Below are 26235 nucleotides of genomic sequence, written 5' to 3'. Positions count from 1 at the left end.
TGAGAATCAGACACACTTGGCAAGCTCAAACGCCAAGGAAGGATCATTCAGTACCTTTGCCTAATGTTAGTAAGCATAGTTAATCCCAGAGCATTATTTTTACTGTTTATGTCTGGGCCATAGCTCCAGAGACTTCTGAAAGGTGAAATCAGATCATGGCCCAAGTAAAAATAAAACAATGATATTTGCTCTAGAGTCACTGCAGCTCCCTGGCAAGTTAGGAGTGTTAGTGTGTTAGACAAGTTAAAAGTAGGTTAGGCTAATACTTGAATATTTGACCTGGAATTAGAATGGCAATATCTGGTGAAAGTGAGAGTGCTGGATTATTTTTTGATTGAGAAGGAAAACTATTTCTTGTATATACAAGACAGAGGGTAATATTCAACATCGATAGCCTATTGTAGGTGAGTGTTGGACTTGTCAATTTGAACTGTTATTTGTGAAGGATATTTTTTGGTAAGTATTATTTAATACATTCATTTGATAAAGCACATTTTGCCACCATTATAACTTGTTCAGCTATTAATTCACAGGGTATGTTCAGAGGTGAAATCAGTGGGAATATTTGTAATGCCCAACTAAAGTCCATCTCATATATGAGGATGTTAACTTCCAACAGAAGCTCTTCACCTGTGTCTTTATGATGAATCTTTGGGTTTGTCAGACTTTTACCTGCCATGCCTCTTATCAAGAGGTCACGTGTCCATAGTTCTAGGAAACAGTCATCATCATGTAATCTTAAGGACAGAAAGCACATATGCATCTCTAGAGGGATGATTAATGTTGGTGACATGAAAACCTTCCTTACCTTCAAGACAGATGCTATTACAAGCACACATTCTTTAATCCATTCAATGAGTTGTTCACTGTCATTCCTCTCTCTGAGGCACCAGTGTGAATTTTCAGGTAGACTTTCGAATATGTGATCTGATTCTCGTCCTTTCCCTGCAATTATGGATAGCATGTCCTGTGTGGGATAAGGATGTAGTATTAGAGATCCACACCTGAAGCACAAATATGTCTTTTATTGTGAACCTGAGCAAGGATAGTTTTGGCTGCACAGCTATAACTGAGAGGAATAAAGTAGTCATTGAACTTTTTTCTGTTTTAGCTTCCAAATACATTTTCTTCCCTAATCCATTTTTTCCCCAATTTGTAACATCATGGTTTTCTTAGACCTCTGTTCCCCAAAGCATTTTGGTGAATGGTCCTCTACTACTTTGTGTTTCCTTCTATCAATATCTTTCTCAAGCCTGGCATCTTAAGTAAATATTGGGACATTTCCCTTCCAGAGATAAACTCACTATTTTACTTACTGTTTGTCCTGGCCTGTATTATGAATCCTAACTTTTGTGTTTTGAAGAAATATTTTTTCACCATATTTCTGAGACTTTTATATCCTTATTCTGTGACTTCTTATTTTCAACTATGTCTACAGATGCTTTCACAAAAACCCAAGCATATTTCTATCATTCTTCCATAATTTACTCTGTACACATGACTACCATGCATAGGTTCACACCACTTTAATTTGATTACACGAATACAAACAAGGTTACCAGAAAATTCTGCTCTAAAATACCTAAGAAATTGGCAGTAATGCTCATGTGACTGACAGGATAGATTTGTTCACAAACAGCATAAATTCCTATCACAGCTATAGTGCTAAAAGAGATGTTGGATACTAAAGATATGTTTACAAAGAAGTTTAGTAACTCATTTAAAATAGATTAAGCCATATTAGATGGCATTTAAATATAGTCCACTAGGATAAATGATGTTAATATATATAAAAAACAGTGTGCTCATCTAATTCATTGATAATTTAAAAGAAAAGCCTACAGATATTTTTAAGTATTGAGTAATTTCAGGGGCAATGATATTAAGGGAGATTCCAGAGAAATGTGGAGTCATAAAGAAGCTGCAAGACTTTACAGTTGGGTAATTAGTGGGGCACTTCCATAGAATTATTTCCTCCAACATGCTGGTGGGTTTGAATCTTTGATGCAGTCAGTGCAAAACATGGGAATGGTATTTCTTCTCTTTTTCTTTCAATTACATTATTCAAAATACGGTAGAACTTATTTGTGTTTTAAAATGATCTTACTCTCATAGATCGGTTATCTAAACATTCCTCAGTTTGATTAAATAGCTTACTGAGAACAAAGGTGCTACAGAAAGCCAAAATGATACTCACACGTATTGGAGCAGGCAGCTTTCTGTCGACATAAATGCTTGTAAGATTTTTGCCAAATAAGCATTTCTTTCTTGGTGGTGTTGGATCAGAATATACTGGTGGCTTGACATATATATATATATGTATAGCCTTTCTGTTTCTCTGCATATAAGAAAGAAGGGAAATCATTTTTGAAACTCAACTCTCTTTAACCTTGTATATCCTTTGCATTTATCACACCAAATCAAAAAGAGATATGTGTTAAAGTACTAGAAGCACAGAAAACATCAAGTAGACACATAATAGTCAAAGGCTAACTGAACATAGAAATAAAAATACAAAAAGCTATGAATGAAAAAGACAAAGTCACACAACGTTAACTACATTAGACTAATACCTGAATCTTCAAAGGATATTCTAAAATATAGTGGGCCTGCATCAACGTTCTCCATGCTTTCAAAGAATACAGATACTAGCCTAGACTTTATTATTGAGCAAAAGTATCATTCATATCAACAAAAGAGGAGAAACATTACATAGTTTAAGCACAACTAAGCCATTTCTCATCATCAATCTTGGTCTACAAAATGCAAACAGCAGGCTGAAGATAACGTACATATACACAAGAGGACCGAAATGATAAATAACCCTGTAGTCATTCAAAAAAGAGGGGGAAAATATGTGTCAACAAAAAAATAACAAAGACCAATAAATACTGCTCATTAATAACTCTAGGCATTAACTGTCTCACACCCATACTATACAGTTTGGGTCAGAAAGCAGGTTTCATCTATCTCCTGCATCCAAAAAATACACTTGTTTTAGATAAAATCGCATACTCGTGTTTACGATGCAATTGCCTATATTTCTTTGTCTAGGTTTCAGGGCCCATTTAGTTTTCCATGTTCATTGGTGTTGCCTTGTTCAGTTAATGTTTAGGAAGTGATGTTGGTGAGGCTTTACGGGTGAAGTCAAGGGAACATGGCAGAAGACTGGGAGGAAAGAAGTTTAAAAAAATCACTTCTACAATATTGTTTCTCCTAATAACATCAAGAGTATTATAAATTTTATCAAGCTTTCAAAGGATAGAATCAAAATGTTACTACAGGATGATCTAGAATTTTTACTGTTTAAATCTCTCTGATTCATGAACATGTGGGAATCTTTCCATTATCTGATATCTGTTCAATTTATAAGACATTTTGTTTTGTTTTGGGTTGAATTTTTTTTTCATTTTTTCTTTTGTTTTTGGTTTTGTTTTTTTTAATCATAAAAGCCTTTTATTTCTCGGTTAGAATTTTCCCAAGAAACTTAATACTTTTAAAAGTTACTGTTAATGACATGTTTTCATTGATTTACTTTTCAGTAATTCAGTGATTTTTACAAAGAAGGAGTACTTACTTTGTGTGTTAATTTTGTATGTTGCTACTTTTGAAAGAATTTACAAGATATCTGATTATTCTTATGTTATATTTAGGCTCACTTACGTTTACTCTCATATGATTTTCAGAAAGACATACTTTGAATTCTTCATTTCTAATATATGTCCCCTTGGACACATGCCATCTTAATATTATCTTAATTGTTTACATATGCTGTATGAAACAAGAGTAATTTGAGTATGACCAAAGATCAGCAAAGGAAGCCATTGGTACCATAATATTTCATAAATAACTTGATGAGGGGCATCACACACTATAAGGAAATTCTAGGTGATAGAATCATTATCATCCTTGCAGACATAAGGCACTCACTGTTAAATATTCTTCAATTAACTCAATATGGTAAGCATTCTTATTGCTAGAAATTTCAACTTTTGATGTTTTAGACTATTGTCAATTAAGGCTAATTGTAGATGTGGAAAGAAGAAAACTAAAGTAATCAAAAAGAAGGAATTGTATATTTATATAACATTTATATCATATTACTTTAGGAAAATGAATTTATCTTGTCAGAGAGGAGTGAAAATGTGTGACTTGGACAAGTCAAAGACCTGCACGGATGATCCTAAAGAGAAATAACAAGATACCAAGTGTTGAACTTTAAAAGCATACTTAGGAATAACTTTTTTTTCTGAGAAACCAAATGAAAGACCCAGAACCATGTTCAATTCTATGGTAAAGAAAATACATTTAAGTCTAATCAAAGAACAGTTGTTTTGAATTGAGCTGTTAGTGTCACTTATTGAACCTATTCTGCTATCTTGCCATACTGGTTATCATTGTACTTTATAGGTATTACAGGTGGGTACAACTATCAATTGCTTCCCTAACGTGTCAACTTGCCTACTGTTTTATCTACCTTAACTTTGACTTAAACCTAGAGGCTTCTAAGACATATCCAGGTAGATTGCTGAGATTCCTTGTAAGATTTATTTGGCAACTGGCACTCAAGCCACCAACCTTGAGAGAAATCCAAGTGCTACATGACAAAATCATATTTTGGGGGAAAGCCACAGGAAATACTTTAACAATTGGTAGAATTTCTCTCACCAGGATTGAAATCATGGCTGGAGCTAGAAATCTAGTCCGATTTATGAAGATAGTTTGGTCATAAACTTTAAAATTGATGACATTAATTTAATAAATTAGCGACGTTTTTAAAAGCATTTACATATTAGTCTGATATGTACCAAGAAGTGGGGCCATCATCCTACATTGAAGAAGCCTCTTTGTATAGAAAATGGAAACCATTACAGAAAACAAAAACTTCGACACAATGAAGAGATAATTGCATTATGAAAAATCCAGCACCAGTGAATACATGTACATTAGAGCTAAATGCTCTGTAGCTGAGGGACCATTGTAGAAAAGTGCTTACAAATACTGTAAGACCCAGCATACTTGAAAGTCTGTTTTGAAATTGCCTCTCATAAAAATAGGTGCAAAATCACAATAATAGCAACGTCAATGCAGTGTTAAGGCAATGGTCAAAATTTCACTTGTCAAAAGTTATAGGCAGCTAATTATGACTGACAGAATATTAATTTTTCCAGAAATGACCTGCATATGGATTATCTAATACACACTGTATATCATGGAAACCATATTCACAAACAGAACAGAATTATCTCAAGTAATATTCATATTTGTAAAGATATAAACATATATATATATATAAACATGTACAAAGCAATATTTAAATGAGTATGAAAGTGCAGTGACTGTGATGGACTTAAGGGAGAAAAGTCAGGCTACAGTGCTATAATTCAATTTTTGATAAAAATTTAAAATACTAGTAGTAAATGAAAACATTGTAAACTTATAGTAATGGGAGTTCAAGAAAGACCAAGAAGAGTAAATATGGAAATTACCAATTTCTTTACTGGAGGTTTTCTCTAAGATTTCCATTTCTCAAATTTGTATTACAGACACTTTTGAGATAGACAAACCATGAATAAAGAATATTTCATGTTGAGGCCTCAGGTGATGAAGAGAGATATAACACATATGCTGTATGCTTCTGTGCATTTCTCAGTGTACGTAATGCATGCGTGTGTGTGTGTGTGTGTGTGTGTGTGTGTGTAAAGCACGTGCAGATCACATCACTGGTGATATATATTTAGAGATTAATTAGAGCTTTGGGCTTATTAACATATGAGGAGCCTCTAGTATTTGTCTTTCTCTCTGTCTCTTTTTTTGGGGGGAGGCCTCTTTTGATCATTACTGAACAATATGTCAGAAATACCTGTCCAATAAGCTTCTGTTACTGTCTCTGACTGCCATCATTATTCAGGTAGAAACATCTCGTTTAGAGATGATTGTGCTGCAATGCCTAGTTTTGTTTGCTTTTTAATGTATGTTTTGATGACCCGAATTCATGTTACAAAGTCTAAATCTCAATTGCTTTAGACACTGGATTATCTTTTCAGGTCATTTTTTATATTTTAAAACCATGATACACCTCTAAGTTCATCATGTGTGATGATTAATTTTGATTGTTAATGGAATTTTATTTATAACTTTCTATGGCATGTGATTCTATGCAGAATTCTGAGGGATTATTCAGTGTCATTAGCTTCTGGCCACACATTGGTAACTGAGGTGGGAAAACTAGTAATATAACTGGGCTGTAGAGGCAGAGACTGAAAATTTTTCCAAAGACTGTGTAGGACCATGAACAAGGCACATTGGAGTGTAAGCAATAACCCAATGTAATAACATTTGTTATAATAGCAAACAATATGAAATATGCAGCATAAAATAAGTACAATGAGTGAAAATTATTTGTAACTAATACGGTGAAATATAAAACTAACATAGGATCTTGGAATAATTCTTCTAATATGACTAAATGGGAGGTAGAAGGGAACATTAAAATACGATGCCCTTAGACCTTCTTAATTCATCCAATACCACTTATATGTGGTAGCTGCTCTGTTTTGTCCTGCTAAATGAAACATAAAATGTCATCATCAGACAAATATTCTCAGATGATAGATTCACATCACTTACAATAAGGGTAATATTTGGGTATATTTTTTAACTCTATAGAAAGAATTAGCTCAGTTAAAATGTATTTGAATTTGTGTGCTACCACCTGATAATCAGGTGAGTTTAACCTCTTTATCATACCTCTCATAGTTTTGTAGTGAATCCTGGGCAAATATTTTTATCAATGATAAGATTTTGACAAATATTATTTCTCATAGTAAATTAAACAAACATGGGTTGGGGATTTAGCTCAGTGGTAGAGCGCTTGCCTAGCAAACGCAAGGCCCTGGGTTCGGTCCCCAGCTCCGGAAAAAAGAATTAAACAAACATTAGTATTTTTGTGCTACGAAACCAAAGCATGTTGACAGTGGTGCAGGGCTTAATCTTGCAGAATGTTTAATCAATTTTTAAATCAAGTCATTGTTTCTAAATGATCTTATCAAACATAATAATTTCATATGCAAGGAATTCTCTAACTTAAGGACCATGGGAAGAAAGGGGGGAAAATATAGCAAACAATATTGGTGGATTCTCTAAATAAAGAATGTGTTATACATACCTGAATGTATCCAGATGTATTTCAGTATATGAGTATATATATGTGTGTGTGTATATAAATATATATACATATATATGATGTTTTAAAACGTTTCCCATACTCTAATAATCATTTTGTGTCCCAAAGCTTCTCTGATATACACAAATTTATGACATCATGAAATGATTTGATCAAATGATTCCATTCATTTGATGAATAAATAAATCTTGTCTTACCTGTAGGACCTTCTTCCTGCAGTGCAGCATATGAAATATTAAATTTTTCATCAATATCATTGGTTTTCCAGTTGTGTCCAGCTATGGCTTTTGTCATAATAGGAGATTTTCCAGAATTATTTATTGATTCTTTGTATGTCTTTAAGTCTTCAGACCTTTTGTCAATGTGTTTACTAAATATATCATCATTTCCAAATATTTGATCATAGTTGTCAATCATGATTTGTATAAGAGACTTCTGTAACACCACAAGGCAAAAACAAGATTGTCATTTCACATAGTTTACAAAATAACTTTAAAAATGAAAAGAAATACCAGGAGGAAAATTACAGATAAGAACCCATGAAATGAAGTCTCTGAAATGGAGACTCTAAGTCTTTTGCATCTTTACACAACTTGTTAAAATTTCATGCATATTGCAAAGAACAGAACTACTTAACCAAAGCAACATTTCAGAACTGATATGCTACAAAAAACTGTGAGTGTACCAAATTAATGACTGTTGTGTGTTAATTTTTTGTGTGTGGGTGGGGGTAGCTGTTTATTGTGATGTTTGGAATGGGATGCCTCTCTAGTTCCAGGCATCGCAATACCCTCTCGTTCACAACTTTCTGGTGCCTTGGTCTGCCTGGTAAAGAGTGCCATGGCTTAGAATTTGTAATTACAAAAGGTAGGTGCCCATTTTCAATGTACTTTCTCTGCTACATTTTTGCTTCCCAAAATAAGAACCATCAGGTCTCAGCTTCCTGTTTGTTTTTTCTTCTTTTCTGTAGTCGTGCTCCTCTGTCATGATACCAAAGTGCTATACTCGCTCAGCATTTGTAGGTCCCAAATAACCACCTACTTCAATACGTTTCCCTGGTCATGTTGTTTTATTTTTTATTGTTTATTCCATTCATTTACATTTCAAACGTTATCCCCCTTCACAGATCCCTTCCACAAATCCTATATCTCCTCCCCTGCCTCTATTGCAGTTTTCTCTCACTTGACCACACACTCCTGCCTCAACAACCTAGCATTTCCCTACCCTAGGCCATCAAGCCCCTCAGGACTAAGCGGCTCCCCTCCTAGTGATGCCAAATAAGACAATCCTCTGCTACATATCCAGCTGGAGCCATGGTTCCCCCATGTGCACTCTTTGCTTGGTCTTTTAAATCCTGATGTTTTATTAAGGCAATAGAAATGTGACTGAGAGAAGTTGGTGAGAAGAGGGAGTCTTAATTGAGAAAATGCCTCCATCAGATGGACCTATTGTATAGTGAAGCCTAAGGGATATTGTCCTGATTAACCTTGGAATTTGTAGGGCCCAGATCTCCAGGATGGTGCCACCCTTGAGTTATTGGTCAGAAAAAGAAAGATATGAGATACAAGGCAGGAGGCAGTGCTCCTACTAGGCTTCTGCCTCACTTCTTGCCTGCCTGTTTTATTTTTGGCTCTGACATTTCTCAGTATTTAACTGGTAACTGCAAGTATATTGTGGAGTGTAACCTGTCTTCCATTAGTTGCTTTTCATCAGTGTTTTGTCACAGCATTTGTAGAAAATTATGACACTTCCAAAATTGAACAACACTGGCAAGTTACTTTTCTCCTGAGATGATGACTTAGGTTAAGCAAACTCTATTCATCACATATGTTTCTTCTCAGCATGCACCTACGTTTATTTTTGAGCAGTCCTGCACAAGATAGTCTTATTTTACATGCAGATTGTACAGGATAGTTTTGCTTCTTTGTTTTCATACCTGACCATACAAAAGAATATATTTGAAAAGAACTGTCCATAAAGGAAGAATCTTTAATAGTTATTAAGAGTAAAAATACATTTTATTGTTTCATTTGGACTAAACATGCAGTTTGATATAGTCTTGGATTTTAGGTTTCCAGTACCTTGGTAATTAGAAATTAACTAAAAAAGCTACGTTTCTAGTTCAAGCCAAGTCCAGTCCTGAGCAAGAATCTTATTCGAGCTATCCCTTGGGCTATCATCCTCCATTGTGAGTAACATCATGATATCTTCTTTCCTGTGGACCTAATACCTGGGAGCTACTAGTTAACATGTACCTTGCTTTCCGTCATATTTATATTTTCTTTATTTTTTTCCTTTTCAAAATATGTGTCCTTTATTAATTCTCTGAAATTTCTAATCATACTACCAAGTAACTCTCATTTCATTTTTCAGTCCTTCTATATATCCCTTGGAAACAATCCCCCCTCACTAAATTTCAAAAATTAAAATTAAATAAAAATTTAAATTTAATTTAAAAAAATCAAACTAAAATTTAAAAAATTAAAAATACAGTGTGTGAGATGTGTTGTGCCATAAGTGGTCACACATTATACCCTCTTGTCCAAACAGATTTTCTTGCAAATGTATAATGAAATAAGTCTGGTTTAAGCTCTCTGTGTTTTACTATACTCTCAATACTGGAATCTCCTGGAGATGCCTCTCCTTCTATATCCTGGTATCTTGCTGTAGCCTTTAGTCATTGTGATCCTTCAGCTTTGAATCTGTAGGATCTCCCCCATCATATGCTCCAGCTGCAGGATCTAGGGCCCCTATATATATGTAGGAGATATGCAGCTTGATCTTCAGGTAGGTCCCCTACCAGTTCGTATGCAGACTGGCTCTGACTCTGTAGTCTACAACTGGATTGCTTTCTTTTATCTGGACTGCTTTGTATGGCTTCAGGGGAAGGTGATTCACTTATTCCTGTTGTGAATTGATGTATGAGAGTGGGTTGGTGTCAATGGAAGGTCTACACTACTGAGATAAAGAAGAATGGAGGGGAAAACAGGTTGCAAAGATGGGACTTGGAGGAAGGGACTGCAATCAGGATATAAAGTAAATAAATTAGTGAAGGATATTGATGTACGTGTGTTTATAATAAAATTAACAGCTATAGTATACCTGAGGATCATAAAACTCTACCTGAAATATGTTAGTGCTAAAATAATGGAAAGAATACAAAATAATATACACCAATTATTCATCATTACATATGTATATACATATACATATACAAATACATGCACATGTACAAGTATACATTACATGTATATGTACACAAACTCACCCTCAGACACACACTCACACACACACATATATGTATACACACATACATATATATACATATATATTTGCAATATGCTTTAATATGACCAGCAATTCACATGATGTGAATATTTAGTAATATCATGGTCTCACCACTGTGAAACACAACTGTTCTATACTCCAAAAGTAGGGCTACAATGGAAAAAACAAACAAAACCTAGGTAATCCGGATCTTTTAAAATTTCACTCTAGTCTTCTTGGATTACAGATTATTATTGGCTAAAACATCAATATCTAAATCAATATCTAAGAAGAAAGAAGGAAAGAACAGTAGAAAGAAACGATTAACTTACTTTAAACTACATTAAAAATCTCCCTTCCCAAATCTTCCTGATATAGATCAATACATATTCTACTCCACTCCATAAGAATGCAATCCTAGGGTTTCCTGTTAGAGAAATCATCTTTGTAAAGTATTCCCAATTACTGAATGATAAAAATTAGACTTTTCTTCCCAAAGGCAAATTTCAGATCCCCTTACCTTTCTTAAGACGTCACTCCTACATAATGAATCTCTCGAAGTCTGACCCCGCAGTACATGTGGAGCTATGCGCAGAGACAAAGTGTAACTGTCTAAATTATTCATGGAAGAATCTTTTATTATTACTACTACACATATGAGATGTTTTAATAGTATAAAGTTTGGTTCTGGGGTCTGTTGCAAAAGGCTAAACAAAGAAAAAGGAGAATTTTAGGTTAGACCATCTTGAAAATAATGTAAGTTAGAAATCTAACTACAAAGAACAAATAGGGTATATGTTTTGTAGACCAACTTATAGTATAATCAGAATTCAAAAGAAGTAAGAATATATACCTAGAATATTACATAAAATATTTTCTGCAAATCACTTTTCTGTACAGAATCACGGAAAAACACATTTTTCAAATTATTTAGGAATTTCAGTGTACTAGATATATGACTGCTACCTACAGAAGCCAGAGGAACATGTCAGGATCCCTGGTAACAGAATGAGTGAATATTGTTGCAAACCATGTATGTTCTGTGTGTGAAAACATCCAGTGTTATCAAACAGCAAGCCATCTTTCTTGCCACCATGGGGACACATTTAATATCTAATGTATTATGAATCGATGACACACCCTTATAACAATCTAGAACATAAGGAGCAAAATCACACTCATGACTCTACTCAATGTCCTGGTATTAGAATGAATGAAGATTTTTGAAGACCATGTGTGTTCTGTGTATGAAAAAATCCAGTGTTATTAAACAGCAAACTATCTTTCCATCCATCATGGAGTGGAAACACATTTAATATCTAATGTAGTATGAATCCATGTAACACTCTTGTGACACTCTAGAACATAAGGAGCAGAAAGCACACTAGTGACCCTACAAAATGCAATCATAAAAGCTTTGCTACAGCAAGACAGAGATGCAGGGCTCCTGGGTTGCAATGGGAGCTCAAAGTTCTGGTTAGGTATGAAATCATTCTATGTATCACACAGAAAAATGATTCAAAAAAGTCAAAGCTATACCTGATCTAGACTTCTGTAGGTAGTTATAGTTGAGAAAGAAGGATTCAGTAAGAGATTCCTGTTCTAATCACTGATATATATTGACCATGTGAAATATTCACAATACCATGGTAACAATTCTAGGATGCAAGTAACCCACAGGTATTATACACACTTACTTCTTTTAATTTGTCTCACACAGAAACTAAACCAATTCTCTAAACTGACCTGAACACGAGATGTTACATAGACTGTCTTCTAAATCATGACATTTATAAAGGAGAAGGCTCCAAGGTAAGATTACAGACATGGTTCAACACGCTAGCTTGAGAAATGGGAATGTTTAAAAAGTGACAATACATGTCTGACCTAAGGAAACCTCTTGGCATAGAACATCATTCCAGCTTATAATCCTGTAAACACAAGCCTATGTACCTTACAAAAGCATTGCTTCTATATTGGGGCAGTTCCCCAAGTGTTTACTATATCATTACCTTTGAATGGCATTAATTTTTCCAGCCAGAGTTCCTTCATCTGGGATGCTAAGCCAATTTTCATAAAAATCCAAGGTTAGTAAGCTTCCATCGATGGTAATAATAAAATCCTTTTCTTATTGAATATAAAACAAAAATAGTAATGGTCAATATACATTGTAGAAAGTACTTGAAAAACATTTTTGTTTAAAATTAGCAGTTTAGACCAGTGATTCTCAACTTGTGGGTCATAATCATTACGGGGTCACATATATTTTCCATATCAGATATTCCATCCATTTTTCTTTATAATCACATCAGGAGCAAACTTTGAATTATGAAGAGAAGCAAAATGAACTAATGGTTAAGAGTCACAAAGCCATGAGAAAATATATTAATGTTACAGAATTAGGGAGGCTGAGAATCATTGGTTGAGAGTGTACTTCCCTAAAAGATTCCCAAACTGCCCTGGCTCCAGAATCTTGGCTCAAAAGTGGAACCTATATATGCAGGATCTTATTTTTTTTCTTCCCTAAGACCAGAATCAATGAATCAGAGTCCTAGTTGCTATAGCAATGAAGTAAACCTACCGTCTGTTCAAATTGCCTCTCCTGGCTTCTAGACTACACCACTCCTTGCAATCATAGATCTCCACTCCACTTCCCAGCTCAAAGCTCTCTCTGCCTAAAGGAAACCAGCTCCTACATGGAATATCCAGGCAGGAGCCTATCATAAGTGCCCTCTGAGAGGCTCCATCCAGCAGCTGACTGGAATAGGATATGAAGAGCCATAGCCAATCATTGGATTTTATGGATCAATCAGGGACTTGTAAGGAGGAAATGGGGGAAGGATTCCACACCCTAAAGAGATAGGAACTCCATAGGAAGAGCTACAGAATCAACTACTCAGGACCACTAGGGGCTACCAAAGGCTGCATTACCATCTAAAAAGCCTACAGAAGCTGTACCATGACCTACTGCACATTTATAGCAAACGTAAAGCTTAGTCTCCATGTGGGTCCCCCAACATGTGGATCAGGGCTATCTGCAAGCTCTTGACTTGAAACTCCTCCTCAACTGGCCTTAGGGGAGAAGATGGTCTAACCCTGAACAGAGTTGAGGTGCCAAGGTAGTAGGATAAACCAGGGGCCCATAACTGGCTCAGAGAAGGAAAAAGACTTTGTGAGGAGAGATTGGGGGGGGGGGAGGTTGTCAGCAAAGGAGACATAAAATTAACAAATAAATAAATGTAAAATAATAATAATAATGTTTATAATAATAATGATGATGATAGTAACTAATAAAATAAATGAACAAAACAAAGAAACAAAGACCATAGTCCTCTTCTTGGAAATAGGCAACTGTCAAAAAATGGCAGCACCAGAAATTACCTGATCCTAATTGTATAATTTGGTGAATGTGTAGAGTACACACAGAGTAAAGCTGTAATATACATGTAGACCTCTACTTACAGACCACCTGGAATAGTGATGAAGTTTCTTATATGTTTTCCACGTGAGAACATCTCAGTTTCATATCTTTTTCTTAAAATTGGTAAATATTCAACAATATAAATTAAGTTGTAAGCATCAGTTTGTTTAAAGAACAGAAACTGTCTTTGTTCATAAAATACCACAAATAACTTTCGTGTTGTACTAAGGGTAGCAAGTCATAAAATAGGGAGAATCCCAGGTGCTCTCATACCTGTAAATTTCTTTGAATGCACATGGCTATCTTCAGTCACTGATCTTAACTTTCTCCCCATGATGTGGTCCTAAGTTTCTGGCAATTTTAACCAGACACACTTGGCAAGCTCAAGAGCCAAGGAGGAATCATTGTGTACTTTTGCCCAATGTTACTAAACATAGTTAATCGCAGAACATTATGTTTTCTCTTGATGTCTGGGCCATAGGTCCACAGTCTTCTGAGAGGTGAATTCAGATCAAGGCCCAAACAGAAATAAAACAAGGATATTTGCTGTAGAGTCACTGCAGATCCCTGACAAATTAAGAGTGCTAGACTGGTTAAATGTAGCTTAGGTTAATTCTTGACTACTTGACATGGAATTAGAATGTCAATATCCGGCAAAAGTGAAAATGCTGGATTGTTTTTTGATTGACAAGGAAAACAATTTTGTTTATCTACTGGGCAGAGGGCAATATCAAACATTGACAGCCTATTGTGGGTCAGTGGTGGACTAGCCATTTTGAACTGTTATTTGTGAGGGATAATTTTTGGTAAGTATTATTTAAGACATGAATTTTGTAAAACACACTTTTGTCACTATTACTACTTTCCTGCTATTACTTTACAATATATAGCCCGAGGTGAATCAGTAGGAATATATGTAATGCCAAACTAAAGCCGATCTGTTATATGATTCTTTTACCTTCCAACAGAAGCTGTTCACCTGTCTTTGGGATGAATCTTGTGACATTCTAATCTTTGTCAGACTTTTACCTGCCATGCATCTTATCAAGAGATCATGAGTCCATGGTTCCAGGAAAGAGAGATGGTATAACAAGCACCCATTCTTCATTCCAATTAATATATCGTTAGGTGTCTATCTTATCCCTCAGGGACCAGTGTGAATATTCAGATAAAGTGAAATTGCTGGTTAGTTTTTTGATTGGGAATGAAAACAATTCCATGTAGGGAGGGCAATATCCAACATCGAACACCAATTCTTTTTTTTTTTTTCTCAAATGGCTGCTGAATTTATTTCCTTAATCAATAATGGTCCTGGCAAAAATTAGTTAACCAACACTGAGACATTTGTAATGAAATTTTAAAAACCCATGATACCTTGATAGAAATTAGAGTTTACACAAACAAAAAGAATTCTTCAATATTGCCAGCAAATATAGAATGAGTGTCGCACATCTCACAGGTGCAGCAATGCATTTATACATTTTCATTTGACACCTGACCACGTTTCCAGTCTCCATAACATCTTCTCTCCAGATTTAAAAAAATAGTATGCTGATTTCTATAACAAAGCTTTTTTTTTTTTTCATACGAAAGTCAAATAATGGACAAGTCACCACAGTGCAATAGGTAGAGGCTAATGAAAAATCGCACAAAACAGGTGCTGAAATAAATACTAACTAGGAGTAGACTGGAGCCCTCCTGTGGGTTTGTTGCTCACTTTAGAGTGTGGGATCTGTCTTCAGAGCCACAGGGGACCTCCCTGGGGGCCACTCATCTGACAGTGAAATCCAGTTGCCTAAGAGTCAGGCCTCCCAGACCGCTGGGAGCAGTTGTCTGGGTTAGAGGCAAACACCAGGTCGGGTCAATTACAGTTATGCTTTCCTTCCTTCCGCTCAGTTCTGTCAGAGTCCTTAAGCAGCCCCTTGAGATGACATGGACAGGTGAAAGTTGTGCATGAGAGCATCTACATTGCTTTTCCTGGCAGAGGTGTGGGTATCCCAGCCCAAGCTAGCAACTGAAGTCACTGTGGAAGGTGACTTTCCTGGAAGGTCAGTGTGGAAAAGGACTCTGGTGTGAGAAGCGTCCTGTGCAACCTCAGGGCCACCTCTGAGAAGAGGCCCTTGCTGCTCCCTGGCAGTGAGTGGGTGGCCTGCGCTGCCCAGGCTGGTGGCAGGCTGCATGATAACCTCCATCTGCAACCAAACTGGGTTATCCTGACTCACACTGACAGACCCCGAGCTGGAAAAGCAAAGTGGTACACACAGGGCAGGTACAGGGAATCCCAGCGAGAGCCTTTTTGGCCAGTCAGAGAATATGAGGCAGCTCCCCATTGAACAATCTGCACCAAAAGGTGTGGAAGGCACGAGCAAGAGTGGCCAGGGACCCTGCAGGGCTGGTGACACCACGAGCGTCCACAAGGCAGGCACAGAAGTGACCTGGTTTGGTTCATACCCTTTGATAAGAAAGAGATCCTGATTCTACTGTGATTTAAACAACAACAACAACAACAACAAAAAACAAAACAAAACAAAACAAAAAAAAAGCAAAAAGTTTTTTGGTTTAAAAAGAAGCCACTCAAGGGTGAAAATAGTTATTTTTATCAAAGACAGGGTCAGCCCGCTGCCTTGCTTGGCCTGGCAGTGTTCACTAGGGCTGCTGGTGGGGGGCAGGAAGGAGCTGAAGCCCTGAGGAGGAAGGGAAGTGGTCTTCTGTTACCGATCCATTCCACCAGTGCCTGCAGCCGAGCGACATCTGCTCTGATGAAGCCGCTGCCTCCTGTGCTGTCCCCCTGGCCGGATGCAGGAATCCCATTCCCACCCCGCCCAGCCTTTGCCTGTTTACTGTTTCTTGATCAGTGGTGGACTAGCCATTTTGAGCTCTTATTTCTGAAGGACATTTTTTGGTAAGTGTTATTGAAACATGTTTTTTGTGAAACACACTTTTACCACTATTGTAACTTGTTTCACTATTACTTCACATGGTATGGTCAGAGGTGAAATCAGTAGGAACTTTTTTAATGCCAAACTAAAGCCCATCTGACATATGAGGATGTTAACTTCCAACAGAAGCTCTTCACCTGTGTCTTTGTGATGAGTCTTTGAGGTTGTCAGACTTTTAAATGTTATGCCTCTTATCAAGATGTCATGTGTCCATAGCTCCAGGAAACAGACATCGTCATGCAATCTCAAGGACAGAAAGGACATATGCATCTCTAGAGGGATGTTAATGTTGGTGATGTAAAAACCTTCCTTACCTTTAAGACAGATGCTGTTATAAGCATGTATTCTTCATTCCAGTCACTGTGTTGTTCACTGTCAAGCCTACCCCTCAGGGATCAATGTGATTCTTTAGGTAGAATTTCGAATATGTGATCTGATTCTTGCCCTTTCTCTGCAATTATGGATAACATATCCTGTGTGGGTTAAGGATAAGTTTGTATTAATAGAGATCCACATCTGAAGCACAAATATGTCTTTTATTATGACCCTGAGCAAGGACAGTTTTGGGTGCACAGCAATAACTGAGAGTAATAAAGAAGTCATTGAACTTTTTTCTGTTTTAGCTTCCAAATACATTTTCTTCCCTAATCCATTTTTCCCCAATTTGTAACATCATAGTTTCATTTGGACTCCTGTTCCCCAAAGCATTTTGGTGAATGGTCCTTTATTACTTTCTGTTTCCTTCTATGAATATCTTTCTTAAGCATGGCATTCTATGTAAATATTGGGATAATTCCCTACTAGAAATCAAATCAGTATTTTACTTCCTGTCTCTCCTGGCCATCCTAAGTTTTTTATTTTTATAAATATTATTTACCTACTTCTAAGACTTTAATTTCCTTTTCTCTGACTTCTTTTTTTTCTTTTTTCTTTTTTCTTTTTTTCTGGATCTGGGAACTGAACCCAGGGCCTTGCACTTGCTAGGCAAGCCCTCTACCACTGAGCTAAATCCCCAACCCTTTCTGTGACTTCTTATTTTTAACTATGTCTAAAGATGCTGTCACATTTAAGAACCCAAGTATTTGTCAATTATTCTTCCATAATTTTATTCTGTAAAAAATGACTACCATACACAGATTTATTCCACATTTTCTCTATTTTCAATTGATTACATGATTAAAAACATGGTTACCAGAAAAGTCTGCTCTAAAATATCTAAGAAATGGGCAGGAATGCTTGTTTGTCTGACAAGATACATTGGTTCACACAAAGCATAAATTCCTAGTTCAGCTATAGTGCTAAAATAGATGTGGACAGTAAATATATATTTCCAAAGAAGTTTAGTAAGTAGTTTAAAATAGATTAAGCCATATTAGGCAGCATTTAAATCTAGTCCACTAAAATGAAAGATGTTACTATATAGCAAAAAAATAATGTGTACATCTAATTCATTGATAAAGTAAAGTAAAAGTCTATAGATATTAATTGTAAAAGATTGAGTAATCTCAGAGGCAATGCTATTAAGGGATTGACTCCAGAATAATATGGAGTCATAAAGATGCTGGAGGACTTTACAGTCGGGTTATCAGCAGTGTACTTCCCTAGACCCATTTCCTCCAAGAAGCTGGTGGGTTAGGATCTTTGATGCAACCAGGGTAAATCGTGGGAAGACTATTTCTTTTTATTTTGTATTTTTGATTTCTTTCAATTACATGACTCAAACTTCAGTGCAAATTATTTCTATTTTACAATCATCTTACCTTCATGTATAGGTTATCTAAACATTAATCTGTTTGATTAAATAATTCCTTAGAATGAAGGTGCTGTAGAAACTCCACAAGTTTTGGAGTAGGCAACTTTTTGTCTTCTAAAGACCTGAAAGAGATTTGCCAAACAAACATTTCTGTTTTGCTTGCCGTGGATTAATAGATGTTACTCTTGGGTTAGTATATACATTGCCTTTGTGTTTTTGTGAATCTAAGAAAGAAGGGAAATCATTGCTGTAACTGAATTCATTTAGTCCTCATTTAGCCCTAGGATACATGCCCTTTTCCTTTTACCACCTGTATGCCTTATGCAATATCACAAACACACAGAAAATAATTAATATTATAACATTTATAATAATCTTGCTTCATAAGGCACTCGATATATAGTTCTATATGGCCCATTCTTCCTTTATAAAGAGTAAGTTATTGTGTTTGCCTTGAAAGCTATGCTTATAGGTATTAGAATCAAACAGTCATAGAGTACCAATCTTTTCATCCTATTGTTTGACTTTCTGACTGCAGTGGACTACAGTAAAGTACCAGCAGTATCTGTACTTCACAACACAATTTGCCTAACTGCACATTTGTTATATTCCTTGGCTTTCTCCACTGATCTGTGAGCTCAAATCTGAGATCGTAGTGTCTATGTCAACCATATGGATTTATTATGCTATATTTATAGATTTTCTTAAGAGACTAGGATGGCGGCACATGCCTTTATTTCTAGATCTCAAGAAGCAGAGCCAAGAGGATCTCTGTAAATTTGATTTCAGTTTGGTTCACTGATCATGACAGCCAGAGCTGTTACATAGAGAAGATCCAATTTGCTATTGAGTTGCTACTTTCTTCCTTATATAAATCTATGAGATTCCACCTCACACTAGTAAGAATGGCCAAGAACAAAAACTCAGGTGACAGCAAATGCTGGCGAGGATGTGGAGAAAGAGGAACACTCCTCCATTGTTGGTGGGATTGCAGACTGGTACAACCATTCTGGAAATCAGTCTGGAGGTTCCTCAGAAAATTGGACATTGAACTACCTAAGGACCCAGCTATACCTCTCTTAGGCATATATCAAAAAGATGCTCCATGGTGATTTGGTTGAACACAATGAGGTACAGTGGTGATTGGTCTCCCCCTCTTCCTGGATGAGTGAGGAGATGATTGAATGTTGATGTCGGCATCCGTGAGCATGTTCAGATGAGCTTCTGCTTCTGTTGAGGAGGATGCTCTGTTTGATTGTGGTCCGAGGCTTTGAAGCACTGCTTGGCATCTCCTTCCTTGGAGGTCTCACTGTTTAAACATAGCAGATTTGGTGGCTTGTTGGTGGGGTGGGGTCCAGCTTGTCTCCACTAGGTCATCTTCATGTGAATCCTGTGGTCATACGGTTTTGTTCTAGGGATATTTCATTTTTTTAATGGCGGTTTTAGCTGACATTCATGGAGAGAATGAATCCTTAGAAGTGTGCCACCAGTGAAAGGAAATCCTGTCTGGAGTATGTTTCTTTGCAAAGCTGTGTCGCACCATCCTTTGGGCCCTCTGCTGGAAAGGTGGAATCAAGTCTCAAATGGTGCCTTTTGAATTGTATCCTCTAGTGTTGTGGATGTGGGACAGTACTGTATCATACCTCTGTGGATGTAAAATGGCTTGTGCCTGCTTTATGATACGTGGTGGTGGCCGTGCTTGATCAGAGCTGTTTTTGATGATGTTGCTCAGAATGTTTTCTTTCCAGATGATGATTGAGAAGCTAATTTGAAAAAAAAATGGTGCCAGGTACCACAGGAGTAGCAGAACTGTGCTGTTGTCTCGGGTTTTGTTTTTTTACTTTTTTTTTTTAATGGAGTGTGCTGGATGTCTCTACAGTTTTGTTCGGATGACTGCAGAACCTGGAGGAGCTGTTGCTGCTGTTGATGCATAGCACACTGCTATTGTTGGTCTTTTTATATAAATATAAATATATATATAGATATATAATTTGAATTTTTTGAAACTTTACCTGTGCTGTCAACTTTCGAGGAAAGTATCCCCATTTGCTGTGTTGAGTTGGCACTGTACAGAAATTAACAGCCATATTGGTCTAGAAATGTTGAACTTGGGTTTTTTCCATTTGTACAGGGGTGGCACACTGTATTAAGTATGTGGGGTCTTATATACATGGGTTTGATTGCAAAAACTAATAAAGTATTCTCTAAATTAAAAAAAAAAGATGCTCCAGCATACAACAAATACACGTGCTCCACTATGTTCATAGCAGCCTTATTTACAATAGCCAGAAGCTGGAAAGAACCCAGACGCCCTTCAACAGAGGAATGGATACAGAAAATGTGGTACATCTACACAATGGAATATTACTCAGCTATCAAAAACAATGACTTTATGAAATTCATAGGCAAATGGGGGGAACTGGGAAATAACATCCTGAGTGAGGTAACCCAATCACAGAAAAACACACAAGGTATGAACACATTGATAAGTGGCTATTAGCCCAAATGCTTGAATTACACTAGATACACAGAACACATGAAACTCAAGATGGATGACCAAAATGCGAATGCTTCACTCCTTCTTTAAAAGGGGAACAAGAATACCCTTGGCAGGGAATGGAGAGGCAAAGATTAAAGCAGAGACAGAAGGAACACCCATTCAGAGCCTGCCCCACATGTGGCCCATACATATACAGCCACCCAATTAGACAAGATGGATGAAGCAAAGAAGTGCAGGCCGACAGGAGCCGGATGCAGATCTCTCCTGAGAGACACAGCCAGAATACAGCAAATACAGAGGCGAATGCCAGCAGCAAACCACTGAACTGAGAATAGAACCCCCGTTGAAGGAATCAGAGAAAGAACTGGAAGAGCTTGAAGGGGCTAGAGACCCCATATGGACAACAATGCCAAGCAACCAGAGCTTCCAGGGACTAAGCCACTACCTAAAGACTATACATGGACTGACCCTGGACTCTGACCTCATAGGTAGCAATGAGTATCCTAGTTAGATCACCAGTGGAAGGGGAAGCCCTTGTTCCTGCTATGACTGAACCCCCAGTGAACATGATTTTTGTGGGGAATTGGGCAATGGGGTGAGGATGGGGAGAGGGACACCCATATAGAAGGGGAGTGGGAGGGGTTAGGCGGATGTTGGCCCGGAAACCGGGAAAGGGAATAACATCCGAATTGTAAATAAGAAACACTCAATTTAATAAAATAAAAAAGAAATGTAAATAAGAAATACGCAAGTTAATAAAGATGGACAAAATGTTAAGAATCAATATATCATTGTAAGTATCATTTCTTTACATATTCTTAATTTCTTAATCTCATTTCTGTTTTTAACCTCTAGCATAAACTGAGGACCAGTGGAAAGAGGTACTAAAATTTGGAAGCAAATTCTAACAATAGGATAATATCTATAATGCACAGGTGAAATTTTCTCTCACATGGTAAATCCTTCATTACTGTTTGTTATAAATCATATTTTCAGTGCTCAATGATTTAACTTTAAGTTCTGGGAGTAGAACAACCTATAAGGCCCTCATAGGGAAGAGGAGCAGCTGGACTGTTCGGCAGTGTATTATAGCCAGGAGTGCATGTCCTCCCAATGGGGCAGCTGCTGAGTCCATGTTCGGTTTCCTTAATGTTTCCAATATTTGTTGCATTATTCTGGGAACATGAGGACTTTCCTCCAGGAGGATGGTATAGTGATGTTCCATGCCGCACTGCAGCCAAGGCCTCTCCAAAAACTTTTGGAGAATTTTCGATCATAAATTCTACTAGAGAAATCTATGAAAAAACAGGGCAAACACAGAGGGTCTCTGTCTTTTGCATGGTTGCAAAATCACATTTTACTTCTTAGTCTTGGAGGCTAAAAATATGCTGTTCAAAATTCTGAGAAAAATTTAGCTGTTCTAAATAGGGGCAGGCTTTTGTCAGAAATTTAAAAGATTGTGAGATCAGATGTTCAAGTGTGATCATCACAGTGCAATGTTACATAAGAGAATGATTTCCAGTTCTTACATTGTGATGGTCAGTATGTGATACATACTGTACACTGAAATAGCTTTGGTTACATTTTATAATATATGTGTGAGCATGATTTTAAGGATGCTTATAGAAAGGCAGAGCTAAGGAGGGAAGATGGCCTCTGAATGTGGGTATCATCCTATTGAAAATTCACATGGGCTGTCTAAAAAGTAAGAGACAGGCAAACCCATCTGAGCAGTGAAATTCATGTGTCTCAGTGCAGTGCAATGGTAACAGCTGCATCAATATATCAGTGTAGGTTCCATTTCTTCACATATTTAGTTAATTACTTAATCTTAATACAGTGATGACTCAGTGCAGATGCAATGGTAACATCTTGATTTTATGATTCATTATATTGGGAGGTATTTGAAATAAGATCTACTGGGAGGAAATGGGATAATTATGTATCTTCAATGGCCGGTACTTTGGAACCCTGTCTTCTCCTGATCTTTGATTCTTCCACACAATATGAGGAATATTATTGTTTCTCAGTTGAGTTGTTTTACAGTATGTTCCTTACAGGTCCAAGGACAATTGGTCAATTAATAATGGATCAGAAACTCAAATACTTAGAGTCAAAATAACCATTTGATCACTGTACTGCATAAGGTTTGTTAGTTTATTATAGTACTTGAAAGATGGCTAACATAGAAAAGTATACACAATAATTTCTCTAAACCAATCATAACCAGCATCCTGAGGCCAATGGTACTTTACTCACATTAATCAGGAATTCTTAAGGAGCATATCTGATTAAAAAAAATCCAAATTGCATTGCCATCTTTTGTTGGGGAAACCACCTTGAAAACAAGTAGAATTTCACACATTCTACACTGAATATGTCAGAATTAAGTCTTGATTGCTGAACCCAGTACCTAGGATTTTTTTTTTTTGTATCATTTCACAGCATTTGTTCTCTATGGGTTAGTGTAAGGATATTCTAAATGACAAAGACAAAAGACTGAGTCACGGAGCTCAAATACCCATTTATATTTTACTTAAAATGCACCAATGATTCTTTCCCTCCAGAAGAACACCTTTCAAAGCTGTACTTACTTTACAAAATGAAACAAAACAAAAACCAAAACAATCATCAACAACAACAACAACAACAAAATAACCAAGATTCTCAGGGTAATCCTGTTTTCCTGTCTCATTGTAAAGGCTTATCAATGCTAGGCATAAAGTTCTTATCTAATTACCCTTTTGTCAATATCATTTGTCACTCCATTATTGCAGGAGGTGGGCAAAAATAAGAGACATGGGGCTAACCCAACAGATAGGTGGTAAGAAGACATTTCATTAGCAGAACAGTTACTTTTAATTTCATATAATGTACAAAAAACTTGCCTCAGACGAGCTGCATTTTCAGGTGGCATTTTATCTAAAAGACTGAACACAGAGACAGTTATTTTAAAACAAGTATACTCAATTTGTAAATATAAAGGAAGGGAACGGAGTAATCGTATCGTATGCAGGATGCACTGTAAATAAAATGAAAGAGTTTGTACTCAAATTATTGCTTGAAATATTTACCCAATTCAGAAAAAAAGACAAATCTAATTGGAATATGAAAGTAAGATTATAAGCCTGGGCTACTGTAATTCCCACTGTAACTCATACTCTTTTAAAAGTGTCTTCCATGTTTGTGAACAATTGAAAGCTTTTGCTGTCTGTCAGTGTTCTTAGTAAATGTTTCTGTGATATATAATCTCTAATGTGTGTAAGCAAATGTTACTTCTATTTTGTTGAGGTTGTTCACAGTTTCCAATGATTACCTCTGCACTGCAGCTAATTTCTCTTCATATTGACCTTTTCGGGTACAGCAATCCACTCATCATACAGTTTTGAAGTCATTAGACTTCCCTTGAGGTTTTGGAGGAAGTCCTTATTAAGAGAGGAAAAATATTTTTGTGGAAGAAATTAAACATGGAAATTATTCAAAGTACATTCACCTGTAAATTTCAGTTTAGTTCCAACTTTCTTCACAGTTCCCCAAATTTCCCCTAGTTAGAACGTTCCATGATATGTGGGCCCAGTAAGTTTTATCTATTTAAGCTAGAGACCAAAGAGTAAATTTTCAGATTTACTTGGACTATAGAAAAATCTTTCCTTAGCTCAGCATGCCTCTAGGGGACAGCTGAGCAAACTAGCACATATAAGCGATTAATACTACAGTTCGAATACTATTTTTAAATGATAGAAACATACAATTATGATACCCACAATAAAGACAACCATAGGAAGTTATTGTCAGATTTCTCAGGAGCAGAAAGCCACGTCTGGTACTGGAAGCATGGAGTCACATGTGGTCATAGTTCTTAGAGAATGCCCTGCCCCTATTTCACTAAACAAGTGTAACTCCGAACTCTATTATAAATATTTAACTTAATGTTCACAGATAATATACCCTTACCCATCAAAAAAGGTTCTCTTTGAAGTGGATGGAGACCATTACTGAAAACCACAGCTAGTCAAGGTACAAAGAACAAACTATCCTGTGACTCTGAGTGCCAGTTTATATATATACATAATAACTCCTGAACTGTTGGCTCTGAGCATAGGTTGAGACAGTCAGAAAAATTGTACACCAGAGGATAGGGACATTTGGTCTCCTAGAAGTGAGGGAAGGGTTCACTTTTGATAGTTCAACAATCACATTGCTTAAACAATTTCTGAACAAAACATCATCCATGTTATTAACACTAACATATGAGACTTTGAGCATATAAGATTTCTCTCATACATATCTACTGTCACTCAGGGGAATGGAAAAAGAAGACAACTACTCTCATAGACTCAGAGGAATCCTGAGGTGGATGATGGAAGGACATTCCCTTCCTTAAAGATCCACGCCACTACATTAACTGATTGCTTGTTTATATCCACCTCCTCTTCCGAATCCAATTTGTCCTTTACTGTTTGGCACAAAGTTATACTCAGAGGTTCTAAAAAGACACCTGTGGTTGTGAGCCCTTTCTTTTTTAGTAGGTACAGCAAGTCCTGAGAAGAAGATAGAGAAATACCTGTCAGGCTTCACACACCACAGACTACTATTTGTTCCTTGAGAACCAGACCAATGGTGTGCACAGGTGCAGTGCACGTGCTGACATGGACACAGTTAACCTCATGCTGGTTTTGTGCCTCAATCTTTTGTTGTACACTTCCCACCCTAATATTATCCATTAAGGATCAAGCAACATTTCTTTATATCAGATTTTCCAAAATAGTTAAGGGATTAAATCAAACTTTTCCAATAGACGGTTTCTGAATAGCCCTCTCTCATCTTCCTACTGGAAAGCCAATGATTTGAGAAACAATTCTTGCTCCACATGGTGATAGAAGTGAAGAGGTCACGTATTTAAGAAGCAGGATTTTCTCTTAGGATAGCCAGAGAAACACCATATGAGACATACCAGAATTGCTGCAGGCAGGATGCCATCCTGACAAATGAAACTGAGTTCTCTTCCAAACAGTTTTCTTCCCTTTTTAAATGGTGGTGTGGTGCATACTTGGTCCTGGTGGGGCACAGAGGCCCTGTCCAACTGCGATGTTATAGAAGTTCTTTGTTTCTTAAAAGTTTTTTCCTTCATATCTGAGCAGGAGTTGAGATCATTACATGGGATAGTAT

General features: G+C 36.7%; 1 protein-coding gene and 2 pseudogenes across 2 annotated transcripts in view; all 3 read right to left on the bottom strand.

The window, feature by feature from the left end:
* The window catches only part of LOC148006397 (polyubiquitin-B-like), a 674037-nt pseudogene that overhangs the window by 218192 nt on the left and 429610 nt on the right, over window positions 1-26235 (bottom strand).
* Nid2-ps16 (nidogen 2, pseudogene 15) overlaps window positions 1-26235 on the bottom strand; it is a 1080338-nt pseudogene that overhangs the window by 932919 nt on the left and 121184 nt on the right.
* Arhgap20-ps6 (rho GTPase activating protein 20, pseudogene 6) overlaps window positions 1-26235 on the bottom strand; it is a 65568-nt gene that overhangs the window by 15612 nt on the left and 23721 nt on the right. The window contains 17 exon segments of the mRNA XM_087655366.1: window positions 809-967; window positions 2198-2338; window positions 7280-7621; window positions 10974-11160; window positions 12466-12579; window positions 14949-15168; window positions 15847-16326; window positions 16590-16707; window positions 17128-17286; window positions 18652-18683; window positions 18686-18790; window positions 22103-22361; window positions 23807-23996; window positions 24383-24410; window positions 24413-24491; window positions 25437-25607; window positions 26021-26199. Of these exon segments, the coding sequence (XP_087511492.1) occupies window positions 809-967; window positions 2198-2338; window positions 7280-7621; window positions 10974-11160; window positions 12466-12579; window positions 14949-15168; window positions 15847-16326; window positions 16590-16707; window positions 17128-17286; window positions 18652-18683; window positions 18686-18790; window positions 22103-22361; window positions 23807-23996; window positions 24383-24410; window positions 24413-24491; window positions 25437-25607; window positions 26021-26199 (2963 nt within the window).

This window comes from Rattus norvegicus, chromosome 3 (genome assembly GCF_021556685.1).
Source record: "Rattus norvegicus strain SHRSP/BbbUtx chromosome 3, alternate assembly SHRSP_T2T, whole genome shotgun sequence".
Taxonomy (NCBI): domain Eukaryota; kingdom Metazoa; phylum Chordata; class Mammalia; order Rodentia; family Muridae; genus Rattus; species Rattus norvegicus.
Note: the sequence above shows the minus strand (reverse complement) of the source record. Positions and strands in the feature narration are given on the sequence as shown.